This window comes from Centropristis striata, chromosome 10, assembly GCF_030273125.1.
Source record: "Centropristis striata isolate RG_2023a ecotype Rhode Island chromosome 10, C.striata_1.0, whole genome shotgun sequence".
NCBI lineage: Eukaryota > Metazoa > Chordata > Actinopteri > Perciformes > Serranidae > Centropristis > Centropristis striata.
Window position 1 is genome coordinate 12,307,875 of NC_081526.1, and position 27,991 is coordinate 12,335,865.

General features: G+C 43.2%; 1 protein-coding gene across 2 annotated transcripts; it reads left to right on the top strand.

The window, feature by feature from the left end:
• Positions 1-155: 155 nt before the first annotated feature.
• On the top strand, positions 156-27,955 carry bcl9 (BCL9 transcription coactivator). 2 transcript variants are annotated; one of them, XM_059342290.1, is made up of 10 exons: positions 156-322; positions 2,314-2,482; positions 17,351-17,851; positions 20,087-20,400; positions 20,920-21,027; positions 21,174-21,360; positions 22,157-22,253; positions 22,345-24,541; positions 25,083-25,355; positions 25,507-27,955. In XM_059342290.1, exons 3-10 carry the CDS (start codon positions 17,565-17,567, stop codon positions 26,538-26,540), a joined length of 4,497 nt encoding a protein of 1,498 aa, XP_059198273.1. In that variant the 5' UTR covers positions 156-322; positions 2,314-2,482; positions 17,351-17,564; the 3' UTR covers positions 26,541-27,955. The 2 variants fall into 2 exon arrangements, with proteins under 2 accessions (XP_059198273.1, XP_059198272.1); XM_059342289.1 differs by lacking the exon at positions 156-322 and adding an exon at positions 331-705.
• Positions 27,956-27,991: the final 36 nt, after the last annotated feature.

A 27,991-nucleotide genomic window follows, 5' to 3' on the forward strand; every position in this document is an offset into this window, starting at 1 on the left:
GTATGTTTTAGTGTTTACCGTGTTACATGGAGTGGACGCTGGCGTCTCGCTGCTGTCCGACAGTAACATTCTCACTGGCACACAGACCTGACCTAGAATTGCTACTTAGAATTCGGGCTAAACCATCGCGGCGGAGCGGAGGGGGGAGAGACGACAGGAAATCTTGACTGGGATGTAATGGAGTAGGACCACTGGAAAGCTCGGGCGAAAGGGGGGAGACATATTTCTATTTTATAATGTTCCCGTGATAATGTTGTGATTTGATTAGTGTACGGTATGAATCCGTCGTTTGAGGAAAACGGAAATTAAGCCAACATTCCAGGTGAGTGCTCCTTTTCTCAAATCCAGGTGGAAAGTGTCGGTACCACAGCTCGCCTCCTGGCAACGGGCACACGCGGGTCCTCCTCCCGGGGACATCACACTCCGGTATCCGTTCTTCTCTGCCTCTGTCCCCGAAGGCTGGCGAGCAAACCCACGTCGTGTCTGGCCCTGGCAGACAGTGAGCACCCTTTCAACCGTAAATGCCGATTTTTCCAGCGCACCAAAAGCGGATTATTCACGATGTTTTCGGCATGGTGTAAAACCCGCGGAGAAATATTGGTTTTTACCCCATTATACTGGAGGACCGCCCGTGCTTCGTGAAAATGAAAAAAGGATACAATGCAGCATGCATGTTCTGCATTCTTCGGGAGTACCACACCGCTGGTATTGTATTTCCTTTATTAAAATGTGTTTGATAAGATTTATAAACGCGTAGCGAGATTATAGGCCTCGGCTGCTGATTGTGTCGGCCAGCCCTATCATCTGCCGAGCGATTTAATTGTTACATTGTTAACGGAGCTAGCAGAACTTGAAAATGAACGTTTGCCTAAGGAGGGCCTGGATTGTTTTATTAGCAGACAAAGCCCTAAAATGAATCTCATTTCGTGTGTGTTTTTTTTGTGTGTGCTTGTGGCCGACGTCGTTGTTCTCGCTCTCAGCCGCCGTCCAGTGCCTCCCTCTTCGGGGAAGACTTTGTTTGCGCTGGCCGACGCTCCATGAATGCAAGTGCTGAAGTCCTCCCTTCCCCCCCAGTTCTCTGGCGAAACAGGAACAACTTCTTTTAGGAAAAAGAAAAAAAGTTCCTGGAGTTTCAAGCGCCATGGAATTACTTTGTCCGCCAAGAGTTGTCCAGTGAGGCGCTGAGATTTCAGGGGGGAAGTCTAGTCTCTGTAGTTGTTGTGTGCTTTACGTTTATTTGCAGAGTTTTAGGTTTGTAGATGCCTGAGTGTATTTTAGGACGACTTCCTCGAGTAGGCCCGTTTGTGAGTAACTTGTGGGGCATTGTGCTGTGTTACCTTGGCAAGACCAAGGGAGCTAAACATGGCAAAGAATGTGTTCAGTGTTTTAGTTTTACCAATCTTTTTTCATTAAAAAAAAAAAAAAAAGAACTTGACTTATGAGTGAAAAAATCCACAGGTCCTTTAGTGTTAAAAAGTTAAGCAAAAGACAACTGAAAGCTCGTAATTTGGGGAATTTAGTCCCCTGAAGAATAAAGTCTTGACTTTTTACCTTTCATGAGTTTCAGCAAGTGTAATTTATTTTCCTTTTTATTACACATTTTGCAAGACTCAAGTATACATTTCCAGTAAATGCACATCCAGCCCCATGTCTTAATTCTATGATTTCTACATCATAATTATAAAGAGAAAATCTCAGCAGCTTTTGTGTTTTGTTGCAGTTTGACTTCTTTCGAGTCCTTTATCTGATGCTGTTATCCAGAACGACCCCTGAGTTAGCAGGTAGGGGCTCAATGTCTTGTCCAAGGACCGTTTGAAGCATATCTGCCAGTTGCTGAGATTGAACCGCAGACCTTCCTATTAGGACTCTGGTCTCTTGAATTGCTAGGCAACACTGCTGTCTGCCACGGATGTGTATCTGTTGCATAGTCTTAAGACGGTTTCATATTAATCTTTCCGTTATTCACTACTTCTAGAATATTTTTCTTGTTTTATTGACGTGTAAAAAAGTAGCTTTTTCAATCCAACAGTTGATATTTGGAGTAGGAGGAAGCAGGGAAGTTCTTGGTAGAGTATCATACGCTGTTTTGTAGTCCCTGATGTATACACCGGTCGATAACTGAAGTATAAATGAGTGTCTGGGTTAAAAAAGGCGAGTATACACTGCTACTGTTGCCCCTAATGACCCAAGCTTTGCACTGGTTATGTGTTTGCTACATGTTGGTCTTGTCAACACGAGTGACTGAGTGCTTTTCCTTGCCATTTGCTTGTTTGTGCTTCGCCCGATGAGCAAAGTTGTCTCCCTCTGTTCCAGGTGTGAATGACTTGTGGCTGTAAGGTGTCGTGAGTGGGCCAGGTTCCTGCACAGCCTCCGTGGCTGACTGCTGGGAGGAGTCGAGTGGAGAGCAGACATCAGTGCCCAGGGGACCTGAGGCCTGGTTCTCCATATGAGGCCCTGCTGAAAGGGCAGGGGGGCTTCTGAGGTAACCCAGCTCAACTCTTGCCTTTTTTTTTTCCTTCTCCTCCACACTTTATCACAGAGTTTCTTTCATACGTACACATCTCCCCTGTTCTCAAACGCACACATCCATGACAGACTGCACATAAATGCTGTTTTCTCATCCCCATTTTTTCATCGCTTCACTTCTCTGTAAGCATAACTGTAGAAATGCCAGGAAGCAAGTAGCATAAGTCACGGCAGGAACTTATCTGAAATCACCCCATACTTACTATATAGTGCAGCACACAGGGTTTGTACAAAGTACTGAAAGTTTAGAAAATGCTTAATTTTAACTACTATGTTTTCAAGGTCAGGAATATGCTTGAATTTGAATATATTCCTTGAAAAATGCCCGATTTTCAACACAATCCGCTATTTCATCGACACAATCACTCATTTAACCTAAAAATCTTTTACTACAAATGAAATGCTCCTGTCAATACATTTGTTTGTTGTCTCCGTGCGTCTAATACGAGATTGGAGCTAGATTGGGTAAATGTTGCAATTTTTCCGCAGTTGCTTTTAAATTAACAGTTTAAATGTAATAATAAAGGGTACGAAAGTCTGGACATTTTCGGTTTAGGTGCCTTAAAAGTGCTTGAATTGTATTCTTAAAAAGCTGTACTAACCCTCAGTATATTTACAGTGAGCCACTTGAGTGTCTGAATTTATCTACTATACATATCGTGTCCTCACAAAATCCCACAATGGAATGAAACAAAGCAGTACTATCTGCCAACAATCCCACAATATATAAATATGTATATATATATATGTGTGCAATTATCAGCCATGCGACACCACACTTTTCAGTGTTGATGCAAAATGAAGAATATTTAGTGTCGAAGAGCTCAATTTACCACTTCGCTATAGAGTTTCTACATGAAGGCCCTAGAGAGGAGTGATTTTGGACTCCGCCATGGTGTAGCAATATAGCAAGCGTTTGTTGTTTCCACCATATGTAGCACTCGGTAAAGAATAATAAAAAATATATCTGTTTTCTTCAGGAACATTTCACACATTCTCCTGACTATAATGTTGTTTCTGTTTTTAAACCTGGCAGCAAACACTTGTGTCCTGCACTCAAAGACTAACCGGTGTCATAACTTGATAGCTTAACACTGCTCTGATGCAACAGTAACAAGCCAGGCACAGGCTCTTCCTAACATCAGTCACTATCTCTTTGACATTTATCTATGGATGTGCCTACACTGATAGCTGCAGTCTGATGAGAGAGGCCTTGAATTGTAGAGCGGGTGAGCCCTCTGCAGCCACTCTTGATGATCGGGGGAAGCGGCTTGAGGAAAAGGACCTCACTGCTCTGGACTATCAGTGCGATGTTTGGTCTCATTCTCTGATCTGCACATGCTGAGGACACAACACGGTCAGGGCGCTCTCCCTGAGAACGCTGTCCACAATGTTTATTTATCTGCTATCTAATCCGAAGCGTGTTAACCAAAAACCACAGTGAGGTGAAGGACGAAGGGAAATGGATATTGATGTAAAGCGGCAAAGGATTTATTTTTCTCCTCTGTGTATTGGCCTCTCATGTTTCTGTGCATTTGTTTGCTTCATGGGTTTTCTAATTAAAACTTGCAAGGCTTGTGTTGTGTATGACATGGAGGGATGTGTTGGGAGAGGCGGTTTGTCTCATCGCATGTGCAGTGGGTGGCAGGATGCTCCCCTCCCTGTTCATACAGTAGATCAAACCCAAGTGTGTCCGTTTTTTCTGCTGCTCGAAATGTTTATTTTCACTCCGCTGCCTCATTATGATCTCTTTTATTGTCCGGTTTGCTCATAAACTAAAGAGTATTTACATTAAGCAAAAAAGCATCAACTTCCCATTTACTTGGTGTTCTAGGTAAGACAACCATTCACAGTTACTTTAGGAACTTAGACTTAATCAGCTGAATGACTTTTACAATAGTCAGGCCTCTATAGCACAGTAATTATCTAGTATTCCCCTTGGAGCAGGAGAATACTATTACGTTTGTAACCATCGTAGCTCTGCAAGCTTACATTCAACTTGTTAAGGAGTTTTTAGTGGTTTTTAATTATCTCTGTAAAACAAGGGAAACTAAAATTCTTCATTACTAAACGACTGTACATAAAACCATCATGTGCAATCCTGTGCAGTTAATTTTGGTGGTTGAACATAAAATGTTACAGGGCTCGTTCAAAGTCTTGAAAGTTACGTTACCAAGGTTAGGAATATGTTCGAATCCGAATATACTCCTTGAAAACAAAATATCTTAACATTTGTAATGAAACAAACCTGTCCTCATATTTATTTGTCTCCCGTTGTCTCAAAAAGGAATTTAGTGAGCTTTATTTTTCCTAATAGCAAGGCTATAATAGTCTGAAAATCTCTGGTTTAGGGCCTTGAAATTACATTAAAAGTGCTCTAATTTTACTCCAAGAAAGCTCTATGATCTCAGATGTCAGTATAATACACAAAAAGAGCATTTACAAACTGCATTTGTTTCATAGACCCAAGAAATTATAGCTTTACAGAAAACAATTTTGTATTCCGTAGTTCGTAGAAGATGGCTAAATACTACTAGCTTTAACAGGGCATAAATGGAGCTTTGAAATTGTAGGCAGAGAGGCATAAAATATGCGCAAATATTGTCAATTTTCCCTGCCAGTAGTCATAATGGGCAGTTATCAGGTCTTCATTGTCTAACAAATAGTGATCCGGCACATGGAATCAGTATTGGCACCTATAGCGATAACCCAGGTATTGGCCAGATGTGACCAATCCACGTTAAACAACATTTCTATAATTTTTCGATATCAAAGTTTGACCGCACGGTTTTATAAAGCTTCTACACAATTCAATTAATATAATTTAATTAGTTCTAGTCAACAGATGACAGGAGTTTAGGGATCAGAATTAGTTCTAGAGAGAGAAAAAGTGGAATCGGAGCATCTCTAAGAATATTATTTAGCACTTGTGAAACACCAAGCTACAAATTGTAGAAGCAAGATTGGACCAATAACAATAAAACGCAGGATAAAATAAGATAAAATAGAAGACAATAAAATAAAATGTATGATTTACAGTTTAGAGAGCAAAAACAGGGATTGAAATTGGATGGATGTTATGGTAGTGTTAAAACAACTAAAAATCAGTGTTCAATAAATTCTGTTCTTTAAGAAGCACAAACTCCTGTTTAACACCATTTTCAGCACACAGTGTTAAACTATTGTTTAATACTTTTGATAGATTAAATGACAGGAATATCTATTACATAATTTATAGGCAGTCATGGCGAACAGCAATTTCGGCAAGTAGAAGAATAAGTGCATCAGTTGTTTTCTTTATTTATTCATTTGTTGAAATCCTACACTGACCAATATAGAGCAGTCATCACATGGAAGCGTTATAAAGATAAATTGTAATAATAAAGGAAATTGGCTACACGGGGCTGTCATTTTAAAACAAATCTTTTTAGGGCTTTCAGAACCAACTTCTAGTAGTAGGTCTTTACAGCTTAGTTTGCCTTTCCAAACTGTTCCAGCTATAAATATGAATGTGTTTTTTCAACTAGCAGATCTTTAAAGTGTAGGAGGTCTCTGTCTATGTGGATGTGTGGTGGGATTGTTGCCCATACCTGATCCTCAGGGACGTGTCTGTCTGAGTCAGAATGTACCTATAATTCTGCTTTCATGTTTGTCCGCTGTGATTGACAGTTACTGCACAGACATGCTGCTGCTCCTGGCCTGAGGGGAGGGGTCCTCTCAAACAGTGCTGCTCTCAGGTGAAACCTGGGGGGCACGGTGACCCGCATTCACCCTATCTATGATAAAAGCTGCCAGCAAGGCTGACGTCCAGCTACCTGAAGGACTGTCACTTGTTAGCCTTGTTTAATGTAGCACAGAGACATGATAATAACTAGGCTGGCACTTGGAGAGTGGAGACCTCCTCCAAGGCCAGAGGATTCACGTGCTCCATGGTTCTATTTCCCGAGTTGGGTTACTGTTCTTCTGACTCCAGTGTGTTTACGAGCTTTAAGTCAAAATGTGCAAACAACATGGATGCTACAAACAAGATGTGTTGTTTTTTATTGCTCAGGGCGTTTAAACAACCCATTGATTGCTGTTTCAGACAGACAAACACACACACCGAAACCAAAAACATAACTTCCTTGGCAGAGGTAACCAGCAGACGTTTAGAGAGCAAACTGCAATCAGGCTCTAGTGTTTGAATTAGGATTTTGGCCACTACACCTCCTGGGTTTTTTTGTTTTTTCCAAATAATTTTTGCCCATGTGCTCTCCAGTAGAAAGATGATTAGATTCCTGATTCTCTGCCATTTGTCAATTTACCATAAAACTTGATGCATGTGACACAATTCAAAGAGCTTGGTTTTTAATTTGAAATCAGTTTGCTAATTTTACGAGCCAGTGATAAGCATCCATCAGCTGTGACAAATCTTCATTATCAAGTGTTCTTTGACTGCTCTGTCAGCTTTGCAGGAAGTCTTTGCTACTCTTTCACATGCGTTTGTGAGGAAAATAAGCAACATTTTATAGGGTACACAGTAGCGGTTTGTTTACACATTAAACTACCAACTGTGTATTTATTAATTAATGACTATTTGAAGTTATTTTGATGTACAGGCACCTCACAATATATGTGTCAAGGTACTAATATTAACATGCTAACATCTGTTGTAATTCCTTAAGAACAACAATTATGAATATTGTGGTTTGATAGAATTAGGGGTGTTTTCCGGTTACTTTTTGAAATATTGGAAGCAGTGTGTTATAGAGGTGTGTGTATGTTGGTTGTTTTACTACCATAGTTTATTTTGTTTGCAAACAATTGTGGTGTTATCAATATTGATGTAATTAAAATAATGTGTTGTCCAATGTGTTTCCGTGCCTCTCAACCAGTTTAACCCACCCTGAGCATAAAGCAATCATATGTTTCAAAGATACAGAGCAAAAATGTTGATTCTAGAGTTTTAATTGCAGTATAAAAAAGCCCAAATATTCTCTCCTATCCAAGCTTTGAGAGTAGCTACTACAGCCACACAACTGTATGAGAGGCGTTGCAACAAAGAGAGTGTAACATCATTTTCATCTCCTCACCTGAGAAGATAAGGTGTTAGGAGTAACAAAGAAAGTTCAGTATGTCTGTTATATTAGGATTCTACGACTGTATACATTCAACATATTAGCATGTGGGTAAAAGCTGGGTAGACGTCTTTTTGCAGAGCATTCATAGTTTCAGAGGCACGCAAGCTTAAGACTCAGGGGAACAACAGATGTCATAAAACTTGTCGAGCAGTTTTCAGTGCATCTCCGACATTATTAGGACAGCTAACTACTGCCGCATGTGGGTGATTCCATTTGCAATAGAATGAGTATGTGCACGTATATTGCTCTGTGTCTGTATATCTAATTGGGCAGGTCTTAGCCAGTGTATTTAAAATTCCATGAGAATGACACACAAGTGCAAACTGGGGTAATTCAGGGACAGGATCTGGCTCATATTCTCTCCAGAGTGCTAATTTTGTTGTACGATAGGAGAGGAGACGGCGCATGCATTGTATACTCTGTGTGTTTGTGAGTGTTCTGCTTTGAGTAAAATATGTTTATGCTTGTTTGATGTCATGCCAGGTCAGCGGAGATGCCTGAACTGTATCACATGGTCTGACAGGTTGAGAAGTCACTTTGTTTCTGTTGCGTAGTGATTTGTAATGAACAAAGAGGAAAAAAAATATTCTGGGCTGCACGTCTTAAAATTTCATTCCTTTCCCGCCTAACGTTCTTACTGCTATAAATGGAGGTTCTGCACAGTGTGGGTTGTATTAACTGCCGCTTCTAAAGTGGGTATTTGATGTTTCTGTGCTGTTTGTTTTGAGGTTCATTTTCAAGACATTAATGACACTCATGTGTAAGTGTGTAATGTAATTGAAAGTGGCCTGCTAGAAGTGCCTTTTGACCAGCAAGCGGGGAACGCAAGCCTCCTTTACACATTACCTCAATGGTCTGCTTGGCCGCTGAAGGGCCTGGCCGTTGGGATTTCCCACAATGCTTTTAGCCACAGGGAGACGTCCTCCCAGCATGAACAAGGGAGGAATGTGGCCAGAGTGTGGGAGCGACCATCAGGATAGAGGGAGGGAGTCACGGACCAGAGAGCATGGTCAAGGGAAGGGCGGAAAGACGGGGTCTGCACAGAGGGCAGCAGAGTGTCTCTCAAGCAAATGGAGTTCTGTTTGGCTTTTCATTTTAGTCACAAATCGGAGAAAGGAAGAGTATTTCTACTAGAAGTCGTCAAGGCCTTGAACGTTTGGAAAATGCTTAATTTAACAGGTTATATATTCAAGGTGAGGGATACGCTTCATTTCAGTTAATCCTTGGAAAATGCTTGATTTTTAACATAATGCGGTGTTTCATCTACACGATCACTCATGAAATAAGAAAATTCTTTTCATATTTGCAATGAAACAATCCCGTCGTCATATTTGTTCGTCATCTCCTGGCGCCTCACACCACACACGGAGCAAGAGATAGAAGGGTGTTTCTCTGTTCTGCTCCACAGCCTCATGAGCAACGGCCATCTGCTTTTTTTTGCAAATCCATTTATAGTAGCAATTATAGTAACAGGAACTGGACATTTTTAGTGTAGGTACCTCGAAAGTGCTTGAATTTATCTCTTAAATTAAGATTAAAATTTTGAGCCTGAGGAAAACCTGCCTTGACTCGATGTGTATAAATTAATATACAAAGGCAACCATCTGAGAGATTAGACTAGACCTTAGGAGGACCATATCCAAGATGTGGTTGACTCTAACAGACCCAAATAGAGGCCACTGACACATAATAGTAGTGCTGCATGATATGTCACCAATCAACAAGCAGCTGTAGTCTAAAAGAATTTTGTCTCACCTTAAATGACACGTATTTCTGCAATTGGCTAGGATCCTTTTGTGTATTAGCCATGTTGACCCATGAACTTTCACCTGGACCCAATTAGACTGAATCTAATTCAAATCTGGACAACTTGGGTCTGATTAATTACAGGCAGAAAACCCAACTGCTACCCAGTAGGACAGTGAGGCTGACTCTTTGCTATGGTAAAATTCACAACCTATTGATGTGCATTGAAGTTTGTGGGTGCAAAGTTGTAATGTTAAGTGAAAGAGAGCATGGTTTCATTTGCCTGATAAAGAGGAAATCTTGCTGCCTCAAGATTGCGCACATTGCGTAGGTGTTGGTGTTCATGGGTCAGCTTCAGCTCTGCTCATGATTTTTCATTTTGGCTCTCATTGCTCACACATCTGCTGCTAGTGAAGGAGAGAATTTAAAGTCATTTGCAGTCAATTGTCTGAAATTGACAAACCAACCTTCTTGAATAAATACTGTTATTAATTGTATTTTGTGTCAATGGTTTTGGAGGGTCCAGAAGTTATAATTTACTCTTTACTGTGTGTTTGTTATGTCTCAATATCCAAGGTAAATTTGGTGTTACCATGTACTTTTTACCATTACATTATTGACCACAGTGATTGTCCCGTAAGCTTTGATACTGGTAAGCATTTGATACTGGCACACCTTTAATTTGCACCCACGCTTGTATTGTTCGAGAAATAATGGTACATTGTTGCCAGTTATCCAGTCTCTTTGTCTTGTATTGAGTAGAGAGGTGAGTGTGTGTGTGCGTGTGTGTGTGTGTGTGTGTGTGTGTAAGCAAGACACACCCACTTAGCCAAAGATCCAGAGATGCAGGGCAGATGGACAGAGATGGAAGTGCAGGGTGAAGTGTGTGAGACGGAGATCAGAGCAGGCCGGAGTGCTGAGTGCCAGTCCTGCTGCTGGAGCTGGCCGCCACACATGGCACTGTGCCCAGGCTACGCCAGCAGATGTGTCACTAGTGAGTCAGCTGTGTGTGTGTGTGTGTGTGTGTGTGTGTGTGTGTGTGTCTGTCTGTCTGTGTGTGTGTATCTATCTCCGACACAGACACCCACCCGCACACTCTGTGAAGAGAGCGACTTGTGTAATAAACCCCCCTCCTCCTTACGGGTAAATCTGTATCATGCCCCTTTCCCATCCTCCTGTTTTCATTGCCACTTCCATCATTGTGATGGACACGGCGAGGCTTCTGTCACCACGATATGATATGACAAAATGTGACATTACACACATGTCGCCTCCCTGGGGATGGAGGGGCATCGTCTGCGGACCAGAGGAAAGATGCGCTGAGGATGGGGGAGTGAGAGTTGTTGTACAAATGCAGGACAGACAAACCTGCGGAGAGACAGCTGGTACTGTGCATTACAGAGTGAGTGAGGGGGAAAGACTAAAACATACTCAGGTGAGCAGAAGAGAACGCCTGGGTGGAAACAGATGAAGATGTGTAGCTATTGTTCTCTGGGAGAAGCTAAGAGTTTAGAGAAGGAGGGAATGTTCATTGTATTGTAAATATTTGTGCGGTTTGGTGTTCAGTCATACTTGTGTGTGAGAGCTGTTCATGTGTGAGAGTCCTTGTTCCTGTCATGGTAGATGAATTATGTCAAATGCTACATGGGTGGCGTCACAGCTCTATCTTTAGTGACACTTATCATTCCTCACATTCTGTATGTACCAAGTGTGAGTCATGAGTGCTATCTGCAGGGTGTGGCATGTTGGGATAGTGCTTTCAGGGAGCCACCACCTCAACAGGTGAGCACGCAGGTGTCTCCTCAGCCAGGGTACTGTGAGATATCCAACAGATCTTTGCTCTAAGGGCAGCAGAGGTCTTTTTGCACTATCTTTAAATAGAGTTAATTCAGTTCTGTCTGCAGTTAGTTACCACTTTACTAGCAGCCAAACAGGAATGCGTGGGAACAAATTGTAGTAAGGAAACTGGTTATGGAAAAGGAAAAAAACAAACTTTTTACTTAATTTAAGACCGCAGAATTAAGACAGTATTTATATCATACTCCTATTGGCCTCTCAGTGATATGTTTTAGCCAAAAAACGCACCAATTTGACTTTTTCCGTTCTAATATTGATCCCTGGGCTTTCGGTATCGGCAGAAAAAGAGTACCAGTCCAATGCCAGTGTTAAATTAATAAGCTGCATGTGTCACTGTGTGGAAGCAAATGGGATCATTTCTTTATATGTAAGACAACATTGGGCTTGACTGTTAATGTTGCTTTCCCAACGTTGTAAAACAAAATGTCAATATTGGCGCGATATCTGTACTGGATCAGTTCATAGGTTTATTGGTAATTAATTTAAAGCTAGCCTCTGCAAATTAAGAATAAAGAAGTAGCACAAGATCAATCATAAACGATAAAACAAACCTGTCCTCTATTCAACTCACTTTTTTGTTTTTTTGGTGTTTACATGTGTTCGGGTACAACCTGTTGCCAATGTTTGCTGACTTTCATGAGTCATTTTATGGGTTCATGATTGAAAGAAAAACATTGGTTGTTTTTTATCAAGAATTAATACAGAATTCTTGCACTCCAGGAAGTTTATATACAGGTGCGTCGGATGAATTACCAACATATCCAGCACACTGTCAAACAGTTGCACTCAGGTTATTCATGACGTTTTACGTCCTTAGACTCTCCTCAGGTAAAATGCTTGATTCATACCACAAGAGTAAAACGGGAGGCAAACACACACTGTAGTAACTTTTGGGAAGACTTTTGCTCTCAAGACACTGTCACATTAAAGCATTGGCTCAGGAGTATATTTGAGATAGTACCAAATATCTATGTGCCATTATTTGATAATTACCACCTGTGGCTTCCTTTAACAAAAGTTACTTGTCTTGCTTTAGATTTGTATTGATTCTATTCTCTTGAAAGATTTTTTTAAAATAGTTGGCCTCAAAATGCATTTTCAGAAATGAATTTGCGGCATAATTTGATCTATTACTTGACTACCAGCCCTATAAACCCTTTTTTATTTGTTTTTTGTGACAAAGCTTTGACTTGAGACTTCATACGTGGTAATTTCATTTGAAAATTGGGTGCATGTACGATGTGCCTCTGTGTACGGAGATGGAAAGGCTTTTCTGAGCGAGAGAGCTGGCTGCTGCTTCTTCAGACTGCACGGTTCCTTGCTGATGGCTGTGCATTTTTGTATATTCTTGCAGAAAACTGCGAGGAGAGGTGGAAATAATGTGTCTGATATTGGCCTAAACAAATAATGGACTAAAGAAATTCTTGAGATGGAGGCCGAGCAGACGGAGAGCGCGTCGGGGAGCTAGAGAGCGAGAAAGAGAGAGCAATACTCCATTGTGACTGAACTGCAAAATGGGATTTGCATAAATAAGGCTGAAACATCAGCAGGTCCTTTTACAGCCAACAGCAGGGCTGAGATGAGGAAAGGAGTTTGTGTGTGTGTGTTTGCACTTGTGTGTTTTTTCCCCCCCTCATCTTTTCAGAATAATGTCTTTTTAGTATTGTTGCGTTAAAATTTAATCCAGTGGGCTGGGTTGGCAGCAAGGTCATGGATCTTCTCCTCTTATTCACACACCTTTAAATCCCCCCCTACCAGTGGATACTCTACTGGTATAACGGCTCCCATCTCCCCTTCACAAGAATTTGGGTGACGTAGCAGGGAAGGTCTACTCTAGTCTCTACACTGCGCTCAGCCAGCGTACGATGACTGTTACATAAGCATGAAATGAAATGCTCCCCTTTAGTGCCACCCGCATTGGAAAACCCAAATCTAATTGAATTGAACTATTTTCTGCCCTCTTTTCATGTGGAACCTCATATTTATATCAGAGGCAAGAAGCTCATTTTTAGAGCCTCATTATACTGTTTTCCCATTAACTTGCATGCACTGCAACTCCCCGTGTGTGCTGTGATAGACAGTTCAGCCTCTTTACTGGAGATAGAAGAAGAGAAATCTCAGTGATTACCTCTACGGTGTTTTGTTGTGCGTTTGTGTGAGTGTGTGTGCACACGCAGTGGGTTGCAGTGTGCACACCTGATGAGAGTGTGTGTGTGTTAGCGCGTTCCTTATGACAGTCATGTCAGCAAGCTCCCCAATTAGTGTCTCGTTAGCGTGCGATTGGAGGGAACAGGTGATTGACAGGTCCTGCTGTTTGCGTCTGTATGAGTGTACATACTCGCATTACACGCGTTTGTGTATGATTGGGGTTTAGGTTTAGATAACAACCCTTGAGGGCATACGTGCCAGTTAGGGCTGAGTGAAGGAGGAGGCCGGTTCTTTGATACTGTAAAATGAGATCTCCTTTAGCAAACTGAATACATTTTCCAATGGACTCAAACGGGCCGCCATGACTCAAGGCCCCTGTGGGACATTATCTTGGTCAAGGCTCGTCTCTGTACTCACAGTGGAGGAAAAATCTCTTCTCTTGATTCAGGACAGCAAAATCACTGCCCACCCACATCCAACCAGAGCAGGCTGAAAACTCGCCTTTAACTACACCTAGAAACCCCATGCCATTATGCTTCAAACAAAGCAGCATTTAGATGGTCAAACTGCATCTTTACACCTCTCCCCTACAGCTGTCTGATGCTGGAATAGAGGTTTTTTTTGGGTCTGACAGTTTTTACACAATTAATACATTTTTTTTATTGGAAGCACAATATGGACTCATGCAATATCAAAATTGCAGGGGCTGCAGTATTTGTCAAATGTGTCAAAATACCATTCTTAATGAAGCATTGTGGTGCTGCAAGATGCCCAGACCTACAAATCATATAATATTGAAGAAAATCTTTGTCAGTTTTGTATGGACAAATGAGTAGAACACCTTAATGCCACCAAGGGAACACATGCGTGATATTAACATTGCCGAATCTTGCTTCACTTCCATTCTATGCGAGCTAATAGAAACATTTGCCCTTGTTGGCAAAGCTAATTTGCATCTTCGCATCACGTGAAGTTCAATTTTGTTAACAAAACAAAGTTGCAACCTCAACCAATAGCAAAAGGAGTGTGGTTGACCCCACTTGGCTGTCATTGACTGAAGTTTTCTCAGTGAGCCAAGATGGAGGGGATCCTAAAAGTGTGTGTCCCTGTCCCTTTATTAAGCAAGTATTGCATCTTGGCCCTTTTTATGGCAGACTTCTTTGCCTTACCATTTAATGTAGCTGTTCGGAATAGTTATGGACATTTTTATCCTCAAACGTGATTGGATAGCATGTTTATTTAAAACATACCCTGTACATATGGTTCGCACCGACACCCATGATGTTTAATTTTAAAACACTGTATTGCACTCTTATTACATAATGCATATTAGAACTGAAAACACTTTTAGTTGTTTTAGAGGGAAGTTCACACTAAAAATGCTTGATTTCCTATTTTTATGACAACTGAAATAATTTATTGTAAATCACTTTTGACAAATGAAAGTTTGATTATGATGTGTGTGTCATTAAATTCCCACTTGTCAAATGTGTCTTGTAATAGGTTAGGAGTTTTGTCCACACGATCCATTTTGCTTTTCCTTTTTTTGGCTTAAGCATAAAATCTTGACTGTTACTATTGAGTGTTTTGGTTCAGCGGGACTGTCTGGCAGGTCTTTTCCACTGTGACTTACGCAAGTCAGTGCTTCACTTTGATGAGCAAATTACAGTCAGTAGCAAACTAAAACCACGTCTCTGCTTTTGCCACTTTATCGTCTCGCCCTCCTTCACACATTTTCTTCCTTCCCTAAATCGAAAGTCTGCCCAAACAAAACCCCAACTCTAACAACAACTACTGATGTGATGTTGGTAGGAAATGTCTGTTCGGCTGATAATATTTAGATCCAAAATTTAAACTTGTGAATGTGTATATCAAGTCTATAGTTGAGCCCTTGTGAGAAATTTCTGTGTGCTGCAGAAATACTTGCGTATAATTGTGTGTTGTGGTCTCTACTTCCATATTTATGTATCAAATGTTGTGTTGCAAAATGGAAACGCCAGAATAGAGGTCTTTCTAGCAATTCTGACATAAATATCAGTAGATAGTGTATTTTTATTTTAGTCTAATAGTGTCATTTGGATACACAATGCTCCTCTGCGCTTCCCCCTCTGTGTCCCTGAGGAGAAGTCAGCCTCTGCTCGTGTGCAGTAGTGATCTGTGTGCCCTGATAGCTGTAAATCACTCTCCTGTAGACCAGCGAGAGACGAGTGTTGCTGCTGTAGCAGGAGTTAGTATATTTGTCTGGTTCCCAGTGACACCCCCTCCCCCTTAACCCCCACCAAACACTCCACCTCCTTCTCCCCGGGGGAACTCTGGAGCCAGTTACAATGTTGAGTGTTTTGGAAGAGCTCCTAAATATTTTCAGGATGACAATGTAATCTGACTGACTGGGCCGCTCTCTCGAACAGGATTCTCATGCAGTTCTCATGCTCAGCACACGCAGGAACAGAAACACACAGTGGTTAGTTTGGACCACAGTACGACCTCTTCCACACCACCACAGCTACTTCACTGTCTGCAACAGTCACAAAGTAATGCTGGTATTTATGAAGTTAACATGGTATCACACGAAGAGTCTTAAGTGTCAAAGAATAGCCTCACGGATGTTGAATTTTGGATGATTTTAGGTCGAAAGTGGTTAAAAACTGAATAATGGTATCAGTCAATAGTCATCTTTTTACATGAACAATATAAATGGGTATTTTCCACAAAGATCTTTTAGATATAATTTTTTAAAATAGAAAAAGCATTAATCTCCTTGGCATTTCTCTGCTGCAATTTCTTGTAACTTACTGGCTGACATGTACACATGAGCATTATTAGGGCTTTATCAATAGTTTGAATCTTCATTCATAAAGTTGACAATCAAATTCTAACTCAGCACTGGATTGCTGCACAGCTTTTTTGACTTTTTTTTCTTTCTATTTTTTATTCCTAATTTTTGCACAGGTCCAGATAAAGATTAAGCTACATTCATATTGTTATTCCTGTTTGTAGAGTTTCATTCCCATGACCCAAACATTTCCAATAACTACAGAATGGTGTAGTCCAAAAGAAAAAATGTATTGGAAAAAAAGATTTCCAAAATTTACAACATATTTTATCCAATGAAATATTCTGCTTCAATCCATATTTGTTGGCGTCCAGACTTTCAAAAACATTTTCACACTGTTCAAAAATTAGTTTGCTGCGATACATTACAAATGTTTATGAAACTAATGAGCTATGTTGTTTTTTTTTTTTTTTATCATACACCAACACAATTTTGTACTCCAATTATTGATTGCATTCATGGATTTTTAATAAAATATGACATCATATATTAAGCTTCAGTCAAAAACCTCAGTAAAGGCTGTGAATATTTAAAAAAATGCAATTAGACACAGCCCCATACACTTCACATGCTGTTTTGTCCTGTCTAGATGTGTGAAACTCAGTTTAGTGTTGAGAGGTGGTAGTATGTTACAAACACTTTTTTTTCAAATTTTTTTTGGCTAAATATGGCTCAATACACTGATTCAGGCTGTGCCATTAGCTTCTGTCATACTTGAACACATCATTGAAAAGAAAATAGATAAATACATTGAATAAAATGCTGCAGGAGAGTTTTGAGAAGTACCATGAGCCTTTTTATACACCATATGCACTGGAAATAACATTAACAATGGTTCCATTGAAGTATGCATGTAATTAATGTTGTTCTGATCATTTCTGTGTTCACTACTGTGACACGTCAAAAAGTGAGTCCGTTCCCTGCTGACATGATTTAAAGCTGACCAAAGCCACTGTGAAAAGAGAAAATGACCAACGTTTAATAACCACCTTTCAAGCCTGCACCAGTAGATTGATACAAAAAGATTTTGGGTGGAGTGTTGCTTAAAGTTTGTTCAGTCTGTGGCCGTTTTTTCCCCAGTTTTGTTAACTCTTCGTTTTCCTCTCTCCTCTCTCAACAGTGTGCCCGAGGGCCCGTGAAAGCCCCCTTGGGGGAGTTTCAGAAATACACTCCGAACAAGAAAAGACTCCTGGACTATTGTTATTGTTTTTACACACATTCTCACACACACACACACACACACACACACACACACACACACACACACACACACACACATACACATACACACAGGCACGCACAAACACACCTTCACAGACAAGGACATAGAGAGAATGTTGGAGGTCCAAGAGGAGAGGCCAGCGGCGGCAGGTACAGCAGCGACACATTTCAACAAGAAGGAGCGAGGGAAGAAAGAGCGAGAGGAGGCAAAGGACGGTCGGGGAAATCTCTCCAATATCGGGAATCCTGTTCCTGGCTCAAGGAACGTGCGCGCAAAAGCGCCTCTCTCACACAGCGGCAGTCCTCACCAGCTCATCACTCCACCCTGTTCTGTAGTCCTGGGAGCCCCATCAATGCACTCCAATAGGCTAAAGAACTCCCCGTCCACCAACACGCAGAGGTGAGTAGACTCTCACACTGACCACCTGCAGGGCCAGTGCTGTGATGCAGTTATGGAGGGTTGTGATGGTTATTGTCAGTAAGCTGGTGTGTGTACATATATATGTATGTGCGTGTGAGATCCTGGTGATTGTTTTAATAGCCTAATCAGCCAAACACTGATCTGAATGTTGATTAAAATTATGAATTGAATGCAGACTCTCTGTGAGCAGCAGCACAACTGCACCGCAAGCAGAAGTTAAGTTTCAACTGCACCGTGTTTAACAGATTGTTTTTATGGATGCATAACATTGTTGTTGTCGGTGACACTAAATCAAGTTTACATCTTGGACATTGTTATGTACCACTAAGAGCTGATGACTGAAGTACTCACTCATATCTTCTTACATCAGTTACATATAAAGAGGCAGCAAGCTTGTGTCCAATACATAAACCTATTTTTAAAAAAAAATCATCTCACATTATCAAAAATGAATAAACATTAGCTGCCAGTGTTTATTAACAGTTGGAAAGAGAGAACAAATACAAACACTCAACCCTCTGTTCAGAACAGAATGAATTGAAAAAACCGAAACACCAAGGCTACTGTAATGTATGGAACCATTTTCTGTAAAAAAAAATAAATAATAATAATAATAATATTTTGTGCCATCCAGCCAAGTACAGATGCCAAGTTAAGCAGTCTTTTGGCTGATATTACTGGTGGCAGAGTGATCAGTGCTTCCCTCATCCCAGTGTTTGGTATGTTGTGAAACTCTCGTATCTCGCCAGTTGCAAAGCGTCTAATGTGCTGAGTTTTGGATTTTGAAAAAGCTAATCAGAAGTCTACAGGAAACTTCAGCCAAGGCCTTACAGCAGTATTTTTCTCCATACTTTTATTTTATCTCTGCAGGGAAATGTGACCCATCCCAACTATTTAAGTAAAGTGTGCAACTATGTCTAAAGCCAGTGGCTTAGTCAGTAGTTTAAGGCTTTATTTTAATATGCAAGTTTTGAATGTTTTACTGTGTAAATAAAAAACAAAACAAAAACAAACTAAAGGAAACCTGTGTAAGTCTTCACACACAAAGGTCTGAGGCTGAGACCTTCTTGTTTTAAAGTGTTGGTGCTAGCTCTCGTACAGCCTTGGCAAGTTGTTACTGAGTGTGTATATGGTATATGATGACTAATGAAAGTGACACAAACCTGAGCATGCAGTGTCAGAATATGGATGCAAAAGGGCAAAAATTCTCTAAGATATCTCCTCTAAAATGGCACTGTGAAATATGATCCAAGGGGAAAAAATTGCCCCAAAGAATTTGAAAAAATCCATAAAAGTTTAGGCCAATATCCTAATTATAGATTAAGCCATTTCGTTTTCTTTTGATTGAATTAATTCCCTCTCAGTTTCTAACACACACACACACACACACACACACACACACACAAATGCACTGATAAATAGAAATATTATACTTTCTATTTAATAATGTTGAATGTGTATTAATATGAATATGGGCTCAACAGACTCTAGTAAGCATGCCACTTTGGTTTTTACCCATGTGAACAAGTGTAGGTTAGGTGTAGAGCAGATCTACAATCCACTTCTCTGCTCCATTTCTTTACCTGGAAGGTCTTGATGCGTGATCCAGAGCTGTTTTAGGGTCAGGGAGTACACTGAGGTTGGAAGTTTTCCCTGCTGACTCATGGTTCTGGAGCCTCTGGAAACAGCTGTCTGGACTGCCAAAATTCTGGCTTTGCCTTCTTTTTCTACTAGCTGTGTGTCTGTGTGAATGTACATACAGTGTGCTAGGCTGCGGCTGTGCTTTTTAGACATGTTGGCATTTGTTTAATGCTACTTGTACAAGGGAGTGCGTGTGCGTGTGTGTGTGCGTGTGTGTATGTGTGTGTGTGAATGAGGGAGACAGAGAAAGAGATTAGGGTGTGGTAGGGAAGTTCTCTGCCAGTTGGATGTGTCCTGCTTGCCTGAACTGAACTGTTCTCATAGCTAGTAAGCAACAGTCATTTGTAGATGGCCTGTGACTCTACAGTCTGTTCCTTCAGGTTTAGCTGTACACAAGGAATTCCCACTACCTACAGCCTAATATACAGTTCAAGGACCATATACAAGATGCCATAATGGCATTGTCTTTCACAGTTACAAAGAAAAAAGGCCAAAAAGAACAATCATATTTTCCTTTCATTCTTCTCTCTCCGTTAATTGTGCCTCTGATCTCTTTTTTTCCTCCTCTGTCAGCCCTAAACCTAAGACGGAGGCCATGGTACGCTCACCTCCCGTCATGTCCCCCTCCACTGCCACCCAGATGGACTCTAAAATGCCCAATCAGGGTAAACCAGGGAGCACTGGTAGCCAATCACAGCCCTCACCCTGCGACCCCAAGACGCTGGGGTCCAAAGGGGCTCAGAATGTGGCAGGGGGCATGGGGCTGAAGAACGGCCAGGGGCTGACCTCTGGCCCAAGCTCCAAGGTTAAAGTGAAAAGGGAGAGAAGCACCTCAGTGGAGTCGTTTGAACAACCAGAGGGCGGCACTCCCACTAGCGAGGAAAAAGGTAAGAACCGTGGGAGCCAGTACTCATCATTTTCTGAACATCTAATGTCCGGCAGAAAACTAGGATCGGTCATGTGAAGTGCAGGAGTCGGTCAATTTAAATTGCTGAGACTATTTTAAATGTGTTTATTCTCAACAGAATGATTAAAAAAGTAGTACTAAGGTAGGTGTGTAAGGTTTATAAGTTTCTTGATGATGGCTTGCTACTAAACGTATCTGCTCAAGATAGAGTACAGACAGTGCTCAAACAGTGTCACATTTGCAGTGCATCAGTTTTGTTCATCTAGAAAAAATACACATATTTCCTGCAGAGGCCGTTTATCAGATTTTCAGCACTGTTTAAAGGATGAAATGGCATGAACCACCGCATAACTTATTTAGAAAAGTACTGTTTTCATATAGCTCTTTATATTTTGTTAGTCAAGAGAAGGCAACAGTTAGACACGTTGAAAAATATACTGTGCACTCCATTGTCACTTTTGCTGATAAACCCAAGCCCTGTGTGTGTGTTTGTGTACAGACAGCAGCAGAGTGAAGAGGATGTGTGTGGCAGAGAGGAGGCAGCCGTACAGTGGAGCTGACTGGTGCTCTGGGGGAGAAAGTGACGAAGATGACAAAGGATTCTTCAGTAAGTGTGTTAACGTGTGCATCCAAGCATGCATAGCAGTCCCTCCGCTGATCAACTTGACTTATGACAGCTCCTCAGTAGAACTACATTTCCCATAGGTCTGTGCTGGTCCTAAAGCCGCGGTCTTCCCTGTTGTTTCTCCGTAGACTGCAACTCCAGTGACGTGAAGCCCCAGGACTCGGTCACACATTCTACCTCCAATGCTGGACTCAGTCGCTCCTCCACACCCTCCCACAATACACTGGGAGGCCAAAGCTCCACAACAGAACCTGCTAGTGGCCAGAAACCAGGCACAAAACTTGTTTATGTCTTCACAACAGAGATGGCGAACAAGTAAGGAAGCTGAGAATAACCATTTGTATCTGTCACAGCTATTATGTTGTTGCTCAGAAACTACCTTCTCTAGCCAAAATTTGGCATTTAAATCTTGTATTTAAGTGCATATATTGTACATGTATGTGGAGTCTTTGTGTTGGGTATGATTAGTGATTAGTATTTATGGTTAAAGCTCATCGCTACACATTTTATATATTAATGTGTTTAGACAGGCTAATTAAATCATCATCTCTGTACTTGAACCTTTTTTTTTACATAAGCAAAACACACACCCACAGTGAAACCCTTTGTGGAATTGCAGTTCAGAATTAAATGGAATTACTAACAATGTCAATTGCCTGAAGTATGTTGTATATCTCTGTGCCCTAGTCATCACTGGCTGTTGTTGTCTTTGATGTTTGTTGCAGCTGTTTGTGTGTATGGCACAAATATACTTGCTTCCCACCCCTTCTCTTCCTTCCACCAACTTTCCCAGTTATAGCCTAAATCCATTGTGTATATCTGCACAAGCATGTGTGTTTCTCAGTGGGAGCATACACTTAGATTAACACTCTGTTGGGAATTAGAGATCAAAGATTTGGATGCTCCGTGGAAGGTGTGTGCGTGCAATAGTTTGCTTAGTCTGTTGACCTTGGTTTTACCTTCATGGTCCCATCTAGTACTCATTCATCCGGCTCACTGTCTCTCAAATGAGCACACACAACACACAACACACAACACACACACACACACACACACATATATTTATTGTGTCTGATGACTGATATCTGACTGTCTGCCTTCTTGTCCTCAGGGCAGCTGATGCAGTTCTAACTGGCCATACAGAAAACATCATCGCCTTCCACATGAAAAATATCTCCAACAGCAAGGACAAAGCTCACCTCCTCCTGGTAAGGACACACACAGGCTCTTTTAAACACACACATATAATTTCACTAGCATTTTGCATTAAAGTCCTATTTCTATCACTCTTTGTTATAGAACAATGCAGCAAGCGCCCTCCGAAATGACTCCAAGCCTCCCCAGCAACCCCCGTCCCATGCCCAAGATCAGAGCCACCAGCCTGGATCCAAACCGTCCTTACCTGGCATGGCAGAGCCAGCCCCACCCCAGCCTTCAAACCAAGGGAGCCAATCTGGTGTTCTTCCACAGGAAGGACCATCCTCGGCAGGCATGGAATCCAAAAATCTTCCCGGCAGTAGCCCAAGTAGCGCTACAGCTCCAGTTGACCAGACCCCTGTCACCCAACCTGAGGCAGGCCTCAACCCTCCGACAGCAGGTGAAGGAGGGCAGGGTGGAGGCTCTGGTGGAGCAGGTCTAACACCCCAGCAGCAGCAACAACAGCAGCAGCTGGCCCAGGAGCTTTTAAACATGGAGGCCAACACAGAGGGTCTGTCCCAAGAACAGTTGGAGCATCGCCAGCGCTCCCTGCAGACCTTGCGTGATATTCAGCGCATGCTTTTCCCAGATGATCGTGATGCCCCACAACCTGGGCCCCCACAGGCTCATGGTGGACCCCATGATGGAGGCCCTGATGGTGCACCGCGTAGGTCTGAGCAGGGGCCCCTTCAGGCTATGATGGCGCAGTCTCAGAGCCTTGGACCACCAGGTGGACCAGGAGGACCTCGTCCACAAGGTCCACCCTTTGGCCCACCGCACGGTCCACCCCACGGTCCCAGGGACATGCCCCCGTTTCCACAAGATGAAATGGGTGCCCATATGGGGGGCCCGGGGGGCTGTGGAGATGGAGATCAGATGACCCCAGAACAAGTGGCTTGGTTGAAGCTACAGCAGGAGTTTTATGAAGAGAAGAGGAAGAAACAAGAAATGCAACACCGGCCACTTCCTCCAGACATGATGATGCACCCCCATGGTCCACGTGGCATGATGCGAGGCCCCCCACCTCCCTACCAGATGGGTCCAGGAGAGATGTGGGGAGGACCAGGTGGTCCGCCAGAGCATTACCAGGAACGTATGGCCATGGGCCCTGGCCCTGGCCCCAGGGGTATGCCCCATATGCAGAGGATGCCTGCTTTCTCTGGTATGATGAATCCTGAGATGGAAGGACCCCCAAGGCCTGGAATGGGCTGGCCTGACGACATGCCTCCCCGGATGGGAGATGCACGAGGGTTCCCTGGAGGACCAGGGGGAATGTTTGCTGGTCCAGGGGGTCGTGGGGAGCGTTTTCCTAATCCTCAGTCAGTCCAAGAAGCAATGTTCCACCAAGGTATGGGTGGAGAAAAGGGCATCCCCCCAGGAATGATGATGGACATGCAAAGGATGATGGGGCACCAAAGAGGTGGAATGGAACCTGGTAATGGGATGGGCATGTTTCCCAGAATGCCTGTTGATGGTCCTATGAGTCCATCCTCTAGGCTCCAGGGAATGGGGGGAAGGGAAATGGGGCCTGAGTTTGGCATGGGGCCTGGCCCTGGACCAGGACCTCATATGCACCCTGCCAAGCTAAGAGATCCCTCCATGAATATGAGTCCTGAAGAGATCATGAGAATGAGAGCAGGTGGAGGACCACCAATTGAGAACATGGGTCCACAAGGCCGGCCCATGCAGGGTCCTCCCTTCCCTGAGCAGGCACAGCCAGGAGACTTTCCTATGGGGCCTGGTCGGCCCTTCCCAGGGGGTCCTGGAGGGATGAGGGGTCCACATGCAGACCAAGCCTTTGGTCCAGAGCACAGATCTACACCAACAGGAGGTAATGGCCGTATTAACCACCTCCCCCCTGCTGGTGGCCCATCACAAGGTCAGAGGGGCCGCAAGCCAGCAGATCTGAATGTCCAAGCAGGAGGGGGGAACTCTCCCAGTATCAACCCACTTAAGTCCCCTCCTCTGAGGCAAGTGCAGTCCCCCATGATGGGCTCTCCCTCTGGAAACCTTAAATCCCCCCAGACACCGTCCCAACTGGCTGGCATGCTCACTGGTCCCACAGGCCCCAGTGCCCCACCACCTCCTCCAGCTTCAGCACCAATGAAATCCCCTCACTCTATGATGGGATCAGCAGGTGCCTCTCCTGTTCATATGAGGTCTCCTTCTCTTCCTAACCCCTCTCCAGGATGGGCATCCTCACCAAAACCACCCATGCAGAGTCCTGGAGTACCACCTCAGGGTGGAAAGCCTCCCCTCAGTATAACCTCACCAAACATGATGGGGGGCATGGAGCAAGGTATAACAATCTATTTCTTCCATTTGGTGTGTTCAGCAGCTCCTCTGCTCTGCTTCTTCTTTCAGTATTTAATTCTCTGTCTTTTTTTCAGTGCATTTTTCTTAAATTGAATCTAGTTAATATCGGGATGTCTTTTGTAAATGGTTTAGTGTGGAATTTGATCAGTATTGCATTGTTAGCCTCTGATCTCAGTGATTGTTAATACCACATGTAAAATATCTGTCATTTTTAGTTCTTTGAAATCATTATCAGTCTCCAAAACTGAAACATTCAAATAATATAGACGAAGAGGCTTATTTATCAAGTGCATCTCTCATTCAAGTTGACACATCTGTATGAGGGGTGGGGTTGGGTGGGCTATGGTCCAGTGGCTCCCTCTTGTGGCCAAAGAATTTAGATCTCACTGAGCCTTAAGTACTACACACTATTGCTACATATCATCACAGATGAAAAACAATCCGCCAGGAAATGAAAAGTCTCAACTGCTAAGATTTCTCATGTCTTTGTCATGTCCTCTCTTTCTCATCTTGCCATCTTCTAGGTGGTAACGGCCCTCCCTCAGCCCCTCCTTCATCAGGGGCTCCATCTGGCTCCATGTCCCTCCCAGGCAACGTCCCGTCTGGCAGTCCATACACCATACCCCCTGAGCCAACTCTATCCCAGAATCCTCTCTCCATCATGATGTCACGCATGTCCAAGTTTGCAATGCCCAGCTCCACCCCACTTTACCACGATGCCATAAAGACTGTTGCCAGCTCTGACGACGACTCGCCCCCTGCTCGCTCCCCGAACCTGCCATCAGTGAACAATAATGGTAAGGCATCCGAAATGTCTTTTGTTTGATGTTTAATTTGAACTTTCAATTCCACCCACCTTGGGCCATATTTATACTAATCCTCATTTGATCTGCCTCAGAAGTGCATGTAATGAATACATAATCACTTCTTTGTGTCTTGCATATATAGGTATGGCAATGAATCATCAAGGCAATCCACGTATGATGGGACCTGGAAATGCTGGACCCATGTCTGCCCTCAGCCCGCTTGGTATGAATCCAATGGGATCACAGCCCCTCTCCCATGGCATGCCCCCACAGATGCCCTCTCCCAATGCCCCTAATATGGGCCCAGGCATGATGCCTCATGGCATGATGATCCCACCAAATCCCCAAGACCCTGGTATGGGAAACCCCCAAATGATGGCCCAGGGACGCATGGGTTATCCTCACCGAAGCCAGGCGTACCCCCTCACCCAGTCTCCTTCCCAGCAAGGCCCTTTTTCCCCGCACAACGGCCCTGGTCCACAAGGTTTCCCTGGCCACCCAATGGGCTTCCAGGGGGAAGCAGGACCTATGGGAGGACGGATGGGGAACATGCCTCACGGAGGAGGGGGTGATGGGGGTATGTGCAAGCCCAACACCCCTGGAGGACCAGAGTTCAACAACATGCAAGGTGGATTCAGTGATGCAGACCTTCATGAGGTGATGCGGCCGGGAGCTTCCGGCATTCCCGAGTTTGACCTGTCCAGGATAATCCCGTCAGAGAAGCCCAGCCAGACTCTGTCTTACTTCCCCCGAGGTGGGGGAGACAACCCTGGGGGAAAACCACCACACCCCTCTGGCTTCCCCATGCAGGGCATGATGGGCGATGGTCCACCGAGGATGGGGATGTCCATGCAGGGGATGGGGATGCCAGGGGGGCCTGGCGGGGGAATGGGCCCCCAAGACATGCCAATGGGGAACCCTGGCCACAACTCGATGCGGCCACCAGGATTCATGGGCCAAGGCATGATGGGCCCCCAGCACCGGATGATGTCTCCTGGGGGTCCGGGGATGATGCAGGGGAGACAAATGGCCCACCCAGGCCCTGGTGGCTCACCTAATATGATGATGTCACTGCAGGGCATGGGCGGCCCCCCACAGCAGACAATGATGATGGGGGGTCAGATGAGGCCACGTGACATGGACATGGGGTTCAGTCCGGGCCCTGGAATGTTCTAATCCAACAGAAACCTTGTATGTAGAATGTTCTTGGACAATACACAAGGATGGAGTAAAGGTGATTGTGTGAGAAGAGTGTTCAGAAAACTCTGATGGACTCAAGTAAAGGAAGTATAATACAGGAGAGAGGATGTACCCAGAAACGAACAGAATGGAGCTAACCAGTCACCTAGTAATGTCCTGTGGGAACTATTCCAATGGAGACTCGGACAGGCCCAGATTGGAGTACTTTTGCCACAAGAACATTTAATTTTGACTCATGAACTTCAGAATGTATGGGATTGTTGTGCATCAATTTCGCAAAACTGTTCTTGTGTTTTTTGATTATCTGACTATAAAGATGAATTTCGACATCAAAGAGGAATCAACCTAACTCAAAGTCAGCGTGGAGATGCTACAGTATATGTCTACTTTTTTCAAATTTAAAAAAACAAATTTGTCATGAAAGTGGTATGGAACAAGAGAAAGGAATAAGAAGAATTTGTGCTTTGTGAAGACTTTAGTGGAACTCCATCTTGTCTCTCGCTCCATTGTTTTGACTGTTTCTGTACAGTATATACGTGTGAGAGTGGGTGTGCGTGCTTGACAGACTGTATGTTTGTGTGGTATGTATGTATGTGTCTGTATGTATAGGCATTCTATCAGTGACCTCTCAACTCCTCTTACCCAACTTTCATTGGGGGAGGAACGCCCCCTAAAATACTGTACTGTTTACCATTGGTGGGCTATTCGAATTTTAGTCTATTTTAATTTCCTTTGTAACTCCAGTGTATAACAAACCAAACTATGACCTCATTAAGATAATAGTATTATTAAAAAAGCACAAACATGGACCGTCTGCAGAAAGTGTCTTCTTTCTCTATTTTTTACCATTGAGAGCAACACATTAAGTGTGAGGAGGATCCTGGCAGCTTTGCAGCACAATGATAATCCCCAGTCCATTTCAAGTTGTCGATGACAGTTGACTTGGTGCTCCAAAACTTTCAGGACTCAACTTTTCGCCAGCGTAAATAATACTGCTAATACCCAGATGTGCTATGTGCGTTCTTCTTGTTCCTGTTGTGTTCCTGTTTTGTTTTGACTCTCTTGTTGACTCTGGGTTATAATCATTCCCACAGCAATAATCCCCCCAATGGTCAGCAGAATGGGACAGGAGTGGCTGAATGCCGCAGCAGGTATGCCAGGTATTATAGAACTAGAGCTAGGTAGATCTGGTAAAAAATTAGCAAGGCAGGTGTGGTGTCCAGAGCGAGACACGCAGAAATGTAAACACGTACTGCTTACCATCCAGTTGACTTCCTCTCTTTTCTCTATTGTATAAGCTTGTCATGTGTTTCTCCATTGGCTTTGGTGCAGAATAGCCTACCAGGGCTGTGGTGATGGACTACAAATAAAAGATATTGTTTTGGTATATACATGTTGTCTATGGAGTGTGTGTGTGTGCATGTATG